At 43.2% G+C, this 16,491-nt stretch overlaps 2 protein-coding genes across 5 annotated transcripts; both read right to left on the bottom strand.

Annotated features, from left to right (window-relative positions):
- Window positions 1-1,276: 1,276 nt before the first annotated feature.
- Window positions 1,277-4,068, bottom strand: LOC115139311 (E3 ubiquitin-protein ligase rnf146-like). 4 transcript variants are annotated; one of them, XM_029676534.2, is made up of 3 exons: window positions 3,879-4,068; window positions 3,463-3,525; window positions 1,277-3,237 (listed from the first exon to the last, which is right to left on the bottom strand). In XM_029676534.2, exon 3 carries the CDS (start codon window positions 3,203-3,205, stop codon window positions 2,081-2,083), a length of 1,125 nt encoding a protein of 374 aa, XP_029532394.2. In that variant the 5' UTR covers window positions 3,206-3,237; window positions 3,463-3,525; window positions 3,879-4,068; the 3' UTR covers window positions 1,277-2,080. The 4 variants fall into 4 exon arrangements, with proteins under 4 accessions (XP_029532394.2, XP_029532393.2, XP_029532395.2 ...); XM_029676533.2 differs by having other exon boundaries at window positions 1,277-3,206; window positions 3,879-4,067; XM_029676535.2 differs by lacking the exon at window positions 3,463-3,525.
- A 1,056-nt stretch (window positions 4,069-5,124) lies between these two features.
- On the bottom strand, window positions 5,125-8,100 carry LOC115140401 (R-spondin-3-like). Its single transcript, XM_065026044.1, has 5 exons — window positions 6,823-8,100; window positions 6,559-6,699; window positions 6,188-6,334; window positions 5,871-6,050; window positions 5,125-5,794 (listed from the first exon to the last, which is right to left on the bottom strand). Exons 1-5 carry the CDS (start codon window positions 6,902-6,904, stop codon window positions 5,754-5,756), a joined length of 591 nt encoding a protein of 196 aa, XP_064882116.1. The 5' UTR covers window positions 6,905-8,100; the 3' UTR covers window positions 5,125-5,753.
- Between the last annotated feature and the right edge of the window lie 8,391 nt (window positions 8,101-16,491).

Here is a 16,491-nt window from a genome sequence, read left to right as displayed (position 1 = left end):
TTTCTTGTTAACAAATTATAGTTTTGGCAAGTCGGTTAGGACATCTACTTTGTGCATGACACAAGTAATTTTTCCAACAATTGTTTACAGACAGATTATTTCACTTATAATTCACTGTATCACAATTCCAGTGGATCAGAAGTTTACATACACTAATTTGACATTGCCTTTAAACAGCTTGGAAAATTACAGAAAAGGATGTCATGGCTTTAGAAGCTTCTGGTAGGCTAATTTACATCATTTGAGTCAATTGGAGGTGTACTTGTGGATGTATTTCAAGGCCTACCTTCAAACCTAGTGCCTCTTTGCTTGACATCATGGGAATATCAAAAGAAACCAGCCAAGACCTCAGAAAAAAAAATTGTAGACCTCCACAAGTCTGTTTCATCCGTGGGAGCAATTTCCAAATGCCTGAAGGTACTACTTTCACGAGTACAAACAATAATATGCAAGTATTAATACCATGGGACCACGCAGCCATCATACCGCTCAGGAAGGAGACGCGTTCTGTCTCCTAGAGATTAACGTACTTTCGTGCGAAAAGTGTAAATCAGTCGCAGAACAAAAGCAAAGGACCTTGTGAAGATGCTGGCGGAAACAGGTACAAAAGTATCTATATCCCCATAAAACAAGTCCTGTATCGAGAACCTGAAAGGCCGTTCAGCAAGGAAGAATCCACTGCTCCAAAACCGCCATAAAAAGCTTATCCACAGGCTCATCAAGATCCACACACCAAGTGAATCCAGGGAAACATCTACACAATTTTCATCCAATCAGTTTCAGTTTGCAAAACAATTCCCTCATTTTCCTGCTGCTTAGTCATTCTGTATGGTCAGAGGCAGGAGGAATAGAGTAACTCAGATGTTTCAATTCTAACAAGTAGTGTCTTTGTCATGCAAAGGTTTCTGATTTATACTTGATGAAAAGACGAGTCATTGAGTTTGTCTCATGCCTCCAAGTAACCACAGGTTAACCATCTTTTTCCATCAACATCCGTTACATTTTGTCATTTTTCATCTGAGTGAGGAAGTCTCCTGATATAGCATTTCCCATTTCCAGCTAGTGAGCTGATGTTAGAATTTGGTCTTAATTGACCTGCCTGGTCAACAATGTTTAATAAAAATACCTTGCGGGTGTAAATTCACAATGCTAAGTCACAACACTCATGCACACTGAGCATATTGTATCACCCAAAGTCATATGCATATGTAATAGCTATCACATTCCAATAATTGTCATATTCCCATTAAGTTACCAATAACATTGAACTCATGACTTTTCAATTAATGTCAAAGACAAACTTTATTGTTTTTGAGAAAACACAGTTAAAGAGACCACACACATATATGTTAAATCATATTAAATAAGTCAAAAATACTTTTTTGTTGACAGAAGAGTTCAAATAATAGGTTCAAACTTCAAAACAGACTCATTAACTCTCACAATACATCTCCCATCCAAACTGTTTCCATAAAATACTAGAACAAGTAATAGAAATCGTCACTCGTCTCTACACTCAAGACCTCTCTACCAGTAGGCTCTCATCACCTTTCACACACAACACAAGCACACACTTTTTATATTAAGCTGGAATATGACCTCAATACACAGACAAAAGAGCACACCCGCACACACACACACTCAATAGAGATGAGAAAATACATTTCTTACAGCAAAAAACAATGTACAACAAAACAAGATAATTATTTTTTGCCTCCGGTTAGAGATGGGATGCTACATTTAAAAGGTTAAGTCCCCTCCAAATCTCAAACCGTTATCATTTCACCATTTCTCTTCAAATATTTAGTACCAACGCATGGTTAACATGGGCTCAAATGGCTACAGTGGCAGACAGTGGAGCAGTATGGGCTATTTCATTGTGTGCAATGTTGCATAATCTTGCTGGCTGACATATTATTATAAACTATTGATTAGCATATGTGCGTGACTGAACTGTATATGTAATGGAAATGGCTGATCTGCTATCTTCCCCTGGGTTCTTCACTACCACCATGGGTATGAAGTGAATGCTTTTTTTTGCTGAGCCGGGATGAGTGCAGAGACAGTGGTCCAGTTGTGGTCACACCTCAGTGACACTGCACTGACCGTCAGGGCTGCGTGAGCGCACAGTAAGGCCTCCGCTAGAGGACCCACCACCAGGTGGCAGTCTGTCAGGCTGGACCTCCCTGAGCCACCGCTGTAGGAGTCTGTATCTGGTCCTCCGTTGAACTCCTACTTCTCGTCCCCTCCTCTCCCTGTCCCACCCCTGGCCTACCTCATCACCACCACCATCCTCATCCTCACTGCTACCAGATGCTGACTCGTACGCCTGGCTCATGCTTGAAGCTACCTCCTCTTCTTCCCCCTCTGGTTGGCTGATGAGGAGCTGGGACAGAGAGTCTTCCAGGGAGATGAAGGCTGGGGTGGCAGGGTGGGCCCCCAGGACTGTAGGGGGTCTGACAGGAGGAGCTGGGATGAGAACCCCTGAGCGACCTGCCTGTGACCGCCCAGTCACATCCTCCCCGTCAGCAGAGCTTGACCGCTCCACTGTTGCTGTTGTGACCAGAACAGCTGCCATGGCAACTACTGGCGGGGCGGGGTCAGGGTCCAGTCTGAGTCCGGCTACACCCTTTTTGGGAATGTCCACCATGTCACGCTTCATGCGGCGGCGGCGACCGTGCTCGTTGCGGCGGTACTGCACCATGTTCTCCAGGTCAGCCACGTACAGGAAGCCAGCAATCAGCATCTCGGCACGCTTCCTGCCCTTGGCCAAGGCTTCCTCCAGCTCACGGCTGGTCCTCTTGTCATACTGCCACCATCCATTCCTCCCCTCGTAGTACCAGGCATTGTCTCCCCCAGCGTTCCTCGGCCCGGCTCCTCCTCGTCCACCTGCAGCTGCTGCCTTCAGCTCCTCTGGGGACAGCAGGGTGGGATGCTCCAGGAAGTCCTCAGGTACTTCCTGTCTGCAGAGAGCACAGCGCTTGCTGTGCCAGGAGGCTCCTTTAACGCACAGGAAGCAGAAGACGTGGCAGCAGGGCAGGCGAACCGGGTAGACACAGGTCTGGAGGCAGATGGCACACTCCGGCAAGGGGTTGGCCGAAGGTTTAGGGGAGGTGGGGGAGTCACCAGTACAGGCGTCCCCTCCATCTTCCACCTTAGAGGACACAGAGTCCACAGTGTGGTCTACCTCACCACAGCTCGCCATGCTGAGGGTGGAGACAGATCATTAAGCTAATGCTGAGACACAGAAAAAGACAGATCGTTAAGCTAATGCTGAGACACAGAAAAAGACACAGTCCTGCGGACTCATTTTAAGCAATATTCTCAGCTCCCAGTTGAACAAAATCAAATACAAGCTGTCACGAGAGACTCAATTAGCAATATGCCGAAATATCTAAAATGTGAATTTCTGCTGATTTAGCTGGCTAGAATATTTTGTGTCAATCATATTGCCCTACTTACTATCTCAAGCGCAGTTACTGGGATGACATCAGGGTCAATTCTGTATTCTCTCAAAGTTCCTCTCTATGGAAAAAAATATTGTTGAAAAGAGACAAGACTCAGGAGTCGGTTTAATCCCACCTTTCCCAGAGAGATAAAAACACGGGTTAGCTATAATTAGAGAGGGTATGTTGCTATAACGTTAGCCATTTTGCTAATCTAAAGCGAACAGGACAATCACCATAAAGAACATAGCTAGCTACTAAATACACACATCAATAGTATGATGTCGCCATCAAACTAGTTAGCTTCTGTACAGTAGCCATTTCTTGTTGACAAGTTTTGCTTTCAAATTACTGTTAGCTTCGGAGGCCACAGTTGTCAGTGACACACCGCTTGACTGTCTTCTACCTCGAGCGAATTTCCTCCACACTCACCTGTCATGAATAGCGTTTCACCATCGCTCAGGGATGTTTTTAGATCATTCGCAAATTATTGATCGCTTTCGACCTATAAACGCTAGCTAATCACTAAAATATCTTCTACCAAAACAAAGCAAAATACTGACGTTCCTGCTCCTTCCGTGTATTCATACACGTAACGGGATGACGTTGCGTGGTCTGTCTGCCACCTCAAGCGTCAGAGGAGGTTGATCATACAGCATAACGTGTGGGTGGTTTTATTTGTCAGCTTCTCCTCGTGGCTATGACCACATCATAACCATGATAAAATTGGCATTAACACATGGCCTCATGTATTATTGCTTGCGTATAACATGTGGGTGCTTATATTTGTCCTGTTTCACACATGTACAAGTGTGTCAGCTATTATATGCATGATTATATGCATGTGTGAAATGGAAATGTGTTTTTTGATATCCCAACTCCCGGAGGGGTGTCTCATGGAAGAATAGGAGAATAGGGTCACGGCAAGCCATTATCAGAAACGAACATGGAGCAATCAAGTTTAAGTGCCTTGCTCAAGGGCACATCGAGCTATTGAAAACTCTAGGCAGCATTATGCGTTCTCCTTACAGTTCTCAGGCATTAGCTTTGCCCACAACTGCCTCATGTGAACTACAATCCCGACACTGTGTTTTAACGTTTTCATCGCTTGCAATACCGCTTTTGAAACATATGGCCCTTATCTTTCATCAGCGAGAAAGTATCCTTCAACTAAAAAAGTTACACTTACAGTAGCAGTTTTGCACAGATCCATACAGCTATGGGTGTCTCCAACCGAAAAAACTACACTTCCCGAGTTGCACATGTACATTACACACAGGTGTTCGGAGCATGCTAGATAGCTGTCTGTTTTCCCTAAACAAGCGCTGTAACATGGAGATATGGCGGTATGAGAACACTAACCCTAACTGTACCAATGTGTGTATAAATTGAACCTTGTATTTTTTTCTGCTATGGAAGATAAGGTCCTTATGCTGCCAATAACGTACAGCAAGCGACGCTTGTTACTGTTCAGATTGAGCATCCCCGTACAGAACACGCCTTCGTCAAATGACTCTTATGTGTAATGTAATGGAACTGAGTCATGATCAAGGGCTAGGGCACATCGACAGATTTTTCACTTTGTCGGTTTAGGGATTTGAACGCTCCAACCGCTAGGCTACCTGCCGCCTTAATTGAGGAGAAAATGTATAGAACATATTGTATAGAATGTGTTTTATTTAGCTAGCTATAGACATCTTTGGAGTAGGCTTTCCACCTAACAACGTTTTTTGGTTAATTTTTTAAAAATTCAGTCATGTTTGTGAAGACAATATACTGTAATTTACTATAAAATCACCTACACAAACATTTTATGTAGGTCTATAACAATGATTGCAATCATGAAAAGGAATCAATAGTTTCAATTTGACTTGCTATACAGAGAAATGCTACACATGTAGAACAAGTGGGCTAGCCACCATCATGATAGAAACAAAAAAAACTATTAGAATAACACACTTTGCTTTTTGAACACTGCTCAATTCAGTCCATATCAAGTTAGTGACCTTTTCCTGGAATGGATCGTGTGGGTGACATGTCTTAATGAACAAAAAAATATTAAACACAAAATTCTAGAGCAGATGATAATGTTATCTTCTCCAAGGTCTCTCAACCAAGGCAGGTCAACAGCTGGTCACAAACATAGAGGAATAAATTGTTGCACAGTCTTCCTGGCTAGAAACGACTGATGTTCAGGCAATGGAGGTCTCTCTTTCAAACCAGTTAATCCAGTCCTCCTGTCCTTCCATCCTGTTTTGGATCACATCTGCCACTTGCTATTATTTTGCTCCCACCAATGATCTTGCATCAATGTTCTGTTGGCCTAATGCCTTTGCCATCTGATCTTCCTGTGGAAAGGGAGAGGACAATGCAAGATGTGTGAACTGAAATAAGTCAAACATTTCACTTTGATCACCAGTATACCTGGACTCGGTCTCCTTTTGATGACACATTTCCTCCACTCTTTGACTTTGGGGCAGGGGTCGCCGTACAGGGTGGGGTGCCGTAGGACCTCTCGTCTTCGTACCTCCACAAAATTCCTGTAGTCCCTCCCTCTCCGAAAGCAGAGACCCCAGTCTCCCCATTCTCCCACCTGGCAGTGTACTGAGAGAGAGATGGGGGGCATGACATTGTAGGGTAGATAGATACTCAAATTTGCATTGTAGAGTGATCGATCAATGATCTATTGGGATGGCTGGAATGGCATGTACAGAGATGGGGGAACACAGAGAGTCACTAACCTTGAGAAATGCACTCCATGAGCTGTCTATCAGGCTCAAACCCCCCTGGGCAGGTATGATGGCACTGGCCATGCAGGAGGTACAGTCCTGCTCTACACCTGGTGCAGGTGTTCCTCGTCACACACACCTCACAGCCCACTAGACAATCTGGGACGGAGGGACATAGACGTTAGAGACACATTTCTATATAGATCTCTCTCCCTACTGTAAATATGTACTTTATATGTCTTCTTCCACAATGTGTGATTTTGATGCATCCAAGCCCAGATTCTTGGCCGACCAATACTGGATCTTATTAGTTTTAACCAGACTTTGAACACATTATGACTATGAAGGAAGATCACAGTTCAGCTGTAGTGTAATAGACTTACCATTGCACTCTCTTAGTGCAGCGTTTGGGGTCAGGCCCTCGGGGCAGCTGTTCTCACACCTCCCTCTGTACAGGTAGTGGCCCTGGTGACAGTGAGTGCAGAAGTTCCTGTTGAAGCAGGAAACACAGTCCTCCCTGCACTCTGAGACACAGACAGGGACCATGGTTAGAGTGGATACATGATCAGGGCATTACACTGTGTATGACATTATTATCACAACACTCCATAAGAGTGTCGGTGTTGTTCATCCATCACATGACTCACTGGTGCAGGTGTTGACATGTGGGGAGCGTATCCCATAGTGACCTCTGGGGCAGGATAGCAGACAGGTCCCCCTCTCCCGCATCCCATCATGCTTCAAGTGGAAGAAGAGGCGGGGCTTACAGGACAGGCAGCCGTTTAACGCTGAGCATGTCAGGCAGCCAGCATGACACAACCTGCTCACCACTAAGCTACCTGGAGAGAAGAGCTGGTGTTATGGCTGTGTGTGTCTGTCTCTCTCGCTCTTTCACTCACACACGTGTGTATGTGTTCCGGCATAAGAGAGGATGCAGTTACATGTCTTGAGCACGTGCATGTGAAATTTGGTCAAACTTGAATCCCATACAACTTCAGTCTTTTTTGGAAGAACTACATTATCACAAATCATTATGCTCTCCACTCAATGTATACAGCCAACCTCATAAACCTGAGTAGTGACTTACTATACCTGGCACATTAATGTTCCAAGAATAGGAACAGGAGGTTTATCAAACCCTCAGCCAAACTTTACAATGTGTTGTATGGTTCACATAGTAAGCCAACGTGTATAAACCATGAAAATATATGACCGCATTGTTCCCGGAAAGTACAATTTACTGCACCCACATAGTAATGTCCATGCTTTTACACATGTATGAAGAGGAGTTGAATGTGCGTATAATTACACAGAACAGGTGTCCGCATTTCAATCAGGTCACATCAAAATGTGTCGGTTGACTACTTACGTCTGTGTCGTGGATGTCTTGAGAAATATTGTCCGTTAATAAGATCCAAGAAGTGCAGAATCCAAATAAGAAATGGTAACCAAATTAGCATTTTTACCCTCTTTGGAATTAAGGTTCTTTGTCCAACAGCTAAGTCACCTTTTGATGTAAATAAAATACCTGAAAAATATTTTCCCCCAGAATTGTGTTAAAAGAACATCATCCACAATGGTCCCAACCCCAGTATGCACGCTAGAGAACAAATCTGTTTTCCAGAAGAAAAATACAAGAAAAATTCCATGAAATCACCCATGCCGTCAGAATCCATAAGGAATGAAAACATCTCAGAACATTATGATAGTCGCACCTCAAACCTAATGCAAGGTTTTGGGTTAGCAGCGAGTTTGCTTTCTCCCCCTCTCTCGGTCTCACTCACAAACTCATTTTCTCACACACATACACCTGTTCTCAATGCAAAAGTTGTCATATTCAAGTAAGCACTTCAAGTAGACCTATTAACTTGTATTGTCCTGTTCAGTATGCTTCACCTACTTGGGATTCTCCTCATCTGCATAGATACCTTCATCATTCCACAGCCACATGTCTTCCCCCATTCTAATGAAAAGAGGATGACTGGGTGACTATGTGTAAGAAATATGTCAGTGCATTTGGTTTCATTTAAAACAGAGGAGCATAAGTGCACTTGTGAGTCACCTCACAGATTTTACACCGGGCACTCTGTCAATGTCACCCTGGCAGCTTGGATTGAGTGAAAAAATATAAACTTCAAAAAGAAGCCGGATTCCCCTTGTATCTATATTTCCGACATACATTGCTGACTGAAAGCTTGACGACTTTTCCCTGAAGTTTATGCCCCAAAACTATGCTGTGACTGTGTGTTTCAGATTAACTCAGAAGTGAATGTTACCAGAAAACTAAAACCAAACTCTCAAATACAGAGCGACTTTCTAACGTCCGACAAAAAAACAAAACAAAGCTGAAGAACAGATAGGACAGGAAGGTGTCAGAAAGCATCAACCATTGCCACTTCTGTTCGCTATGGGTAACAGGCAAAAGCCACACACACTTCCAAAGGGATAATTGTTTGGAATCTCAGTTTACATTATGGCCTGGGAACCACAAACCGATGCAAAAACCACCCGACAGACTTGCCTTTGTGTCTTTTACATAGAAGTGTTCTCTCGCTCAGAAACTCTTAATTTTTTTCATGACTATCAGCTAATATCCTGTTTACTTCACCTAGAGCTCATCTGAACAACAAAATGCATTTATTGTCTGTTGTTAGCTAGATGGACACCATAGTGCTTTTTTTGAATGTGCATTTCAGCAGGGGAGGGGGAGATTAATAACATCTAATCTAAAGTTCTACTTCTGGTTTCTGGAAAAATGTCAAAAATGGTATCAGAGGGAGCATTCATGGGGTTGACGTTGCAGCGGATTTATCTGTTGAGACAAAAGCCAAAGACGCTGCTAGACTGGAGCTGGATGAGTCTAAGACCAAATTGAAAACAGGTTCTCCTATACACACACACATTTTTACATTAAAGAAAATTACTACTTTATTTCCCCAGTGGAATTACAGAAATGTTCACATGTTGTTCCCTCAAGGACAAGAGAACACTGATAATAAGACAAAACAGAACAGAGCTCCCTCTTCTAGCTGTATAAATATGCTTTCATGCAGTGTTGGGAAAATCATGTTTTTGCCTTTCCAGTTCCCACTGAATATCACTTAAAAACATTTTTATTTACCCTACATCTGCATCTGGACCCTGAACATGAGCTGCTCTGCTGTAAGTGTCTTACTGGAGCAGCGTGCAGGAGCTGATGACAGTAAGGGGAGCCATGTGAATCTGTGGGTCAGTGACAGTAAGGCTAGGTAGCCCACGGGTGGGTGGGCTGTCACAGGCAGACAATGTGACTGTCGGGGTCAGAGGGGTGGGGTTCCACACCCAGAAACCCCCCTACATCACTGGAACGCCAGATCAGATTCAGAGGAAAACAAATCGCTAGAGAGGGAGGCAAATCAACCCAGCTGTGGGGGGGGGGGGGGACATAAATGAAGATGTCTTACACAGGCAGTTAACCATTGAAAACTATTGTCAGTTCCGGTCTACTTAAGGGGTGGCTCTCCCAAAGACACCAACATGATAGCAGCCGGGTCTGGTCTACTTAGTTCATTGACTAGAACAAATGAGTGAGATGTCTCCCATCCTTTCATCTCTGGGGGGGAAAGCAAGAGAGATAAGCAGGGGGAGGGGGCCTTAGATTGTTGGTTTTCTGCACTGGCTTTAACATGTCAACCAATAAAATATGATTATGCATGAGGATGAGCGCAGGCATAGCATTAAAAACAGAAACTTGATGCATCTGTCCATTAGTATAATTACAGTGCATTTTTTCCTCAATGTTATTCTCATAATAAACCTGATTATAACAATGTAGAAACGTAACATCCCTACAGCAGACCACCTAAAGGGCTCTATAAGATCACTACCAGATAAGTGTCTTCTTGAGCAATTTGATAGGAAAGTGAACACATACCACACATGTCAAGTGTCATGGCTTCTGAAAACCCTGTGATAAAAGATGAGTGAGATAACGTCTCGACACGCGAATAATGTATGTAGCGTGAAGAGGTGAGGAATTTGGGAGAAGTCTTGGCGGCAGGCCAATGCTTAGTGAACAGTCTGAAGCATTCAGCCTGAAGCTCTGACCACCGTGACAAACTGTTAGGGAAAGAAGATGGAGGCCTGAGATAGACAAGGCTCTAGGCCAGGGGTAGTCAAAGCTTACCGTATGAGGTCCAGAGGACTGCTGGCTCTTGTGCCCGATAATTAATTGCACCCACCTGGTGTCCCATGTCTAAACCAGTCCCTGATTAGACAGGAACTAGCTTTGAGGTTCCGATTTTAATTTGGAGGGCTCTCTAGCATTTCATTAATGCTACATCTTTATAACAGAGAAAATGATAAAGGCACTGGGTGAATATCACTCCTCTCAAAAGATAAACAGGCACATTTCTATGACAGGGAACTAAAATAGTATGACAGGAAACAAACTCTGGTCAGCTTGATGGAACATGGCAGGGGCGACTAGGACTACACCAAAGAGATTTACAGGACACAACATTTAATTGGACAGCATATAAAAGTGTTCCAAAATACTCTGCATTGTACAAATTCTAAATGGCAGACAAAACAGATGAAATGCAAACAGATAAAGACTAGCGACTGAAAAAGAAGTAAAGACTAAAGATTCAAAGTAAAGGAAATAAAACAAAACGCAGGTTAAATGTATAATTCAGACAAATTTGACTAAAAAAGCCTGGTAAATCGGTTGTTGAATCATGTTGTAGAAAGGTCTCTCCACTTCACCCTCTGGCTCGTTTCAGAAGTTTCTAAGGAAAGACGATCAAAACATCATTGACATTTTAAAAGTAGCATGATAAGATGCTATTTTTCACATTCAAAGTCATGAAACATAACTCTTATGACAAATTAACTTAAGGAATAGGACATCTACAAATGTAGGATATCCTACATGACTCACTATGATGATGTCATGTCTATACAGCAACCACAGGAATTTGCCCCTCTGTCTATAAAGGATTCAAGAAAAAGGCAACATTTCAATAACCTCATTTACATCGTTCTGATCTGAAAACCCAAGGTAGCCCAATATTAGATGTTTGATTAATGATTTCATTATTTAATGAGACTAGGTCAAAGGGCATTCCATAGCGACTGCATTCGACATAACTCATGGTCCAATGACCGTACCTGCTAGCAGCATGTGTCCCCGGTCCAAAGCTAGATTCCATAATCGGTAGACGGTTCTATTAAATCCAGTTTTTAGATGCTACGCTCCAAAATCTAATATGGATGCTAATGTTAGTTTTTCGCTTTGCGCACACCGGTCTGTTATCTAATAAAGGCAAAACAGGCAGGTGCTGCCCCACATGAGAAATAAAGGAAATGTGTGCACGCAAAGCTAGACATTGGCATCCATATTACATTTTGATTTAGGGAGGGGGTAGCATCCTAAAAGCTGGATTTAATACTTTCTTGTACACTGCTCGACAATGCAAACCGCGATTCTACAATCAGAACCGTCTACCGATTATGGATGTACAGTAGCTTCGAACGCGGGACATGAGTTGCCATGTCCACAGTTTTCCGCAATTGGGCTATTTTGAAAACGATGTTATGAAAATGTTTTGGTCAGTTTTTTTTAATTTTTTAGCTACTTTTAAATTACACCATGGCATAACCCTTTCTGGGGGGGGGGGGGGTGTCTGTGTGCTTGAGAGAGGGCTGCAGCATGCAGCTGAGTCACAAGTGAGAGGAGAGCAGCACGTGCACACAAATCATGGCAAGTAAGAAAGACAGTACTAGATAGCTAATATGGAGCCACATATTGGATAAATGTGGCAACTCTTGCTGGAGCAACATCTTTTGGGCCTAGTTTTCAGTTGTCATTGGGCTAGACATTTTAACTAAACCTGGCAACAGTCACTATGGAAAGCCCCTAGACCTCATTCTTATTGGTATATTGGCGATCACACAATTGAATGTGAATCCCGCCACCTACTATGCAGGATGGAAACAGGATTCCACCAAAATACTGAACTACCAAATAATAAATACATCAGCCAACTCTGTTAAAAATAAATCAAACAGATCCCTACATAGGCTCAAGGGGAACCTGGGAGGGCGTGTCTTCCGGCACCAGTACCCCTTGCAAGTCTTTCGATGTAAAATCTTTGTCTCAAAATCTTTCCTGCTGCAGCCACAATAATGTCTAGTTTCTTCAACTTCTTTGAGACTTGTGCAGTACAGATTATAACTGTGGCAATGAATGCAACAAAATCCACCTTTCGTCTGGCAGTAAACATTGACTACAGGCTGTGTTGTATCCAATACCATCTCTTCACTTGCACCACTTGTTTTCTCAATTCTTTTAAAAATCGCAGCCACATAGGAGTTTCGATTGACCGCTAACTTTTGCCACCTCAATTTCTTCACCCTTACAGGGCACTCCAGGAACTCAGGATCCCACCACAATTGCAACACCATCATCCTTTTACACACCTTTCTTCACTATACTGTTTGTCTGCACACACTTGAAACATGGCCCAATCCTTTACAATTCTTACACTACAATACAAAAGCTCTTACAGCATACCTTACATTACCAAGCTTCACATGCGTAGGTATTTGCTCTTTATCAAAAAACAACAGGACCAACAGACTATCTTTCTCCATTCCACCCAGCGGGTCAGACGCTGGGCACCAACCACACCAGGAATTCTCTTCCGGTATTTAACCTGAACATCCGACGTCACCCTTGAGATGACTCCTTTGACGGGTGCGCTACTCCGAGGTTCAAAACTTCTGTTGTCCGGATTCTTCTGAGGCCCACTGCAGTCTTCCTCTGTTCTTCAACAGCGGCCGGCTGCAACAGAGCCTGGGCGCGAACCCAGAGTCTCTGGTGGCACTGCGCCCTAGACCACTGCGCCACCCGGGAGGCCCCGAAACAGACCCTTTACAATGAAGATCTGTGAAGTTATTTGGATTTTAACTAATTATCTTTGAAAGACAAGGTCCTGAAAAAGGGATGTTTCTTTTTTTGCTGAGTTTATATGGACACTTAACCATCATGGTGCTTTTTAATGGTAAGTTTACAAACATTGGTTGTGGTAAGTATAACTGAAACTTGGTAAGTGTGGAAAAAAGTATTGCAAGTTATAATTGTAATGGCTTAGCAGATCATAAAAAAAGACGATACATTTTTACACAACTAAAACAGAAAGAATATAATATCTATTGTTTATAGGAAAAACTTTCTACAAATATAGATGAGGTGGGGTGGAAAAAGGACTGGGAGGGAGAAATATATTTTTTGTCATGGGCAAAGAAACTCAAAAGGGGTGATTATACTAATTAATACAAATTTTGATCCGATTGTGCAAACAGATCTGCAAGGAATATGGAAAATTTCAAATATAGCTAATTAGTAGTTCATTCCTGGGCTTTACAACGGCGATTTGCAATTATTCCTTGGTTCTCCATCGAGTTTTAAAGTATTTTGAACGAGGATCCAGTTGGGAGCTCACCGAAATGACTCAGGATGACCTTCACTACATTGCCAAAGATTTGTATAGATAGAACATTGTTCTATATGTGACTGTACACCTGAGATATAACTTGCTAAAACACCAGCCTCTCTACTTCCTCGTCGTGTTGACACGTGGGTCGCGCGTCAGCAAGGCTAGCGCGAAGCCAGAGATGTTTGAAAAAGATTATCAATACATATACCGGGAGGCCTCGCATCTCATCTCATTCATTCCCATCTGCTGCAGGTCGGTCGCAAGATATTCTGTTTTATCGGAGTGGTGAAAAGGATGTCTGACGAAGGGAAGCTTTTTGTGGGTGGCCTCAGCTTTGACACTTTATTGATTTATTTAACCTTTATTTAACCAGGTAGGCAAGTTGAGAACAAGTTCTCATTTACAATTGCGACCTGGCCAAAATAAAGCAAAGCAGTTCGACAGATACAACGACACAGAGTTACACATGGAGTAAAACAAACATACAGTCAATAATACAGTATAAACAAGTCTATATACAATGTGAGCAAATGAGGTGAGAAGGGAGGTAAAGGCAAAAAAGGCCATGGTGGCAAAGTAAATACAATATAGCAAGTAAAACACTGGAATGGTAGATTTGCAAAGTAGAAATAAAAATAATGGGGTGCAAAGGAGCAAAATAAATAAATAAATTAAATACAGTAGGGAAAGAGGTAGTTGTTTGGGCTAAATTATAGGTGGGCTATGTACAGGTGCAGTAATCTGTGAGCTGCTCTGACAGTTGGTGCTTAAAGCTAGTGAGGGAGATAAGTGTTAACAGTTTCAGAGATTTTTGTAGTTCGTTCCAGTCATTGGCAGCAGAGAACTGGAAGGAGAGGCGGCCAAAGAAAGAATTGGTTTTGGGGGTGACTAGAGAGATATACCTGCTGGAGCGTGTGCTACAGGTGGGAGATGCTATGGTGACCAGCGAGCTGAGATAAGGGGGGACTTTACCTAGCAGGGTCTTGTAGATGACATGGAGCCAGTGGGTTTGGCGACGAGTATGAAGCGAGGGCCAGCCAACGAGAGCGTACAGGTGGACTAACAGGTGACAGGTGACTAACGAACAGTCATTAGAAAATGTATTCTCCAAATATGGGCAAATATCTTAAGTTGATGAAATTAAAGACAGAGACACTCAAGGTCCAGGGGCTTTGGTTTCGTCACCTTCGAGAACCCAGATGAGGCCGAGGATGCTATGCTGGCCATGAACGGCAACTCTCTTGATGGCAGACAGATCCGTGTCGACCAGGCGGGCAAATCTGGCGGTGGTGGCAGGTCCGGAGGCGGATTCCGAGGGGGCTCTTCAGGCGGTGGAGGAGGATACTTCCGTGGAGGCAGAGGTGGTGGACGTTACGACAACAGAAGTGGAGGCTCATATGGATCAGAAAGAGGCTACGACAACAAAGACAGAGCACAAGGAGGAGGATATGGAGATCGTTCAGGTGACGAGGGTGGCTGGTAGGACAGTGTCGTCCGGATGCCTGTCGTCTGGGCTCGGCCCCTCACCCCGAACCAGCGGCCCCATCTCGATGACAGCGGCCTGGCCTGGTCCTAGCCCAGCGCCTGCTGCTCCGCGCCACTTTAAATCTTCTGAAACCCACCATGTAGATAAGAGCAGTCCTGGATAAGTGCGGGGAGGGCTGGCTTGCACTCCGAACCACCCACCACCTGTCTGTTCCAAGTTTTTGACTTTCTGATCCTCCTTAGTTGTTATTGAAAACAAACAACATTTTCATTTACAGTTTTTGTGGGGAGCTCGAAAGAGCAAGGCTCATGTGCTGTAGGCCTTTGCCTCACTTTGGGCTGTGCACAACCTGAAAGACAGGGAATGTATCTTGGACAGAGAATGGTAATGCAGTTGTAGTTTCAAAGCTCTGCTCTGTAACAAAGTACGAAAATGCTTGCACTTATTTTGGTTGATTTGATTGTGACTGCTTTGCCACCCATTCATTTTGATGAGTCTGAATGAGGGAAATGTACAGAAAGGTCTGAAACCTTCCATCACCACCATCATGTTTCCACCGTTCTACCTGACAGAGGGAGGGATGGTGGAGACGTTCTCTAAATGTTCTCTAGTCCACTGGGCTTTTTAGGATCGCTGTGGCTTCTGGTAAATGAAGAGGGCCTACTCAATTGTTTTCTGGATCACTGATCTGTTGTTTGACTGACCTACCTACCTATCTTGTCTAATTTATTTTGGTTTCTACTGAGATTGTTTTTTATTTTATTAGCTGCACATTTTGAATAAGGAACGGTCACATGACAGTTGAGTACACAGCGGTGAATTAATGTGAAGCGGGACAGTTCTTAAAGGGAACTACTACTTATGAGCCGTTTTCAACAAACCTACTTTTTATGAGGGTACAAATGGAGTGATTTAACAACTGTTCTCGTCATAGCATCAGATTGGTTTTGTATTTGATTTTTTTGTTGTTTAAGCATTCTGTATCTTCATGGTTGTATTTTTCCTAAATAAAAACCATTTACAAAAAAAAGAAAATAATGTTTTAAAAAGATGGAATAAGAGTCCCTATAGAGAACTTAACGCTTCGCCCTGTCGACTGTCGACCAATCGCGTTCACGTTATCATGCTGCGTAATGTGGTTGCTTAGCTATTCGTAACGAAATCAATTCTGTAAATCAGGGTATGAGTCGAGAAACCTGCCTATTTTCCTTGAAAGTACGCACTGTCACGATTTGAAATCTATACGATATAACAGAGGACAAGTTCGTTATCTCAAATCCTGGAAAATATTTGTAATGTTGAGCTTCTTGTTTACGTAATTCATGCTCATGTTGGCCTTTTGTGTTCGC

This window comes from Oncorhynchus nerka, linkage group LG13, assembly GCF_034236695.1.
Source record: "Oncorhynchus nerka isolate Pitt River linkage group LG13, Oner_Uvic_2.0, whole genome shotgun sequence".
NCBI lineage: Eukaryota > Metazoa > Chordata > Actinopteri > Salmoniformes > Salmonidae > Oncorhynchus > Oncorhynchus nerka.
Note: the sequence above shows the minus strand (reverse complement) of the source record. Positions and strands in the feature narration are given on the sequence as shown.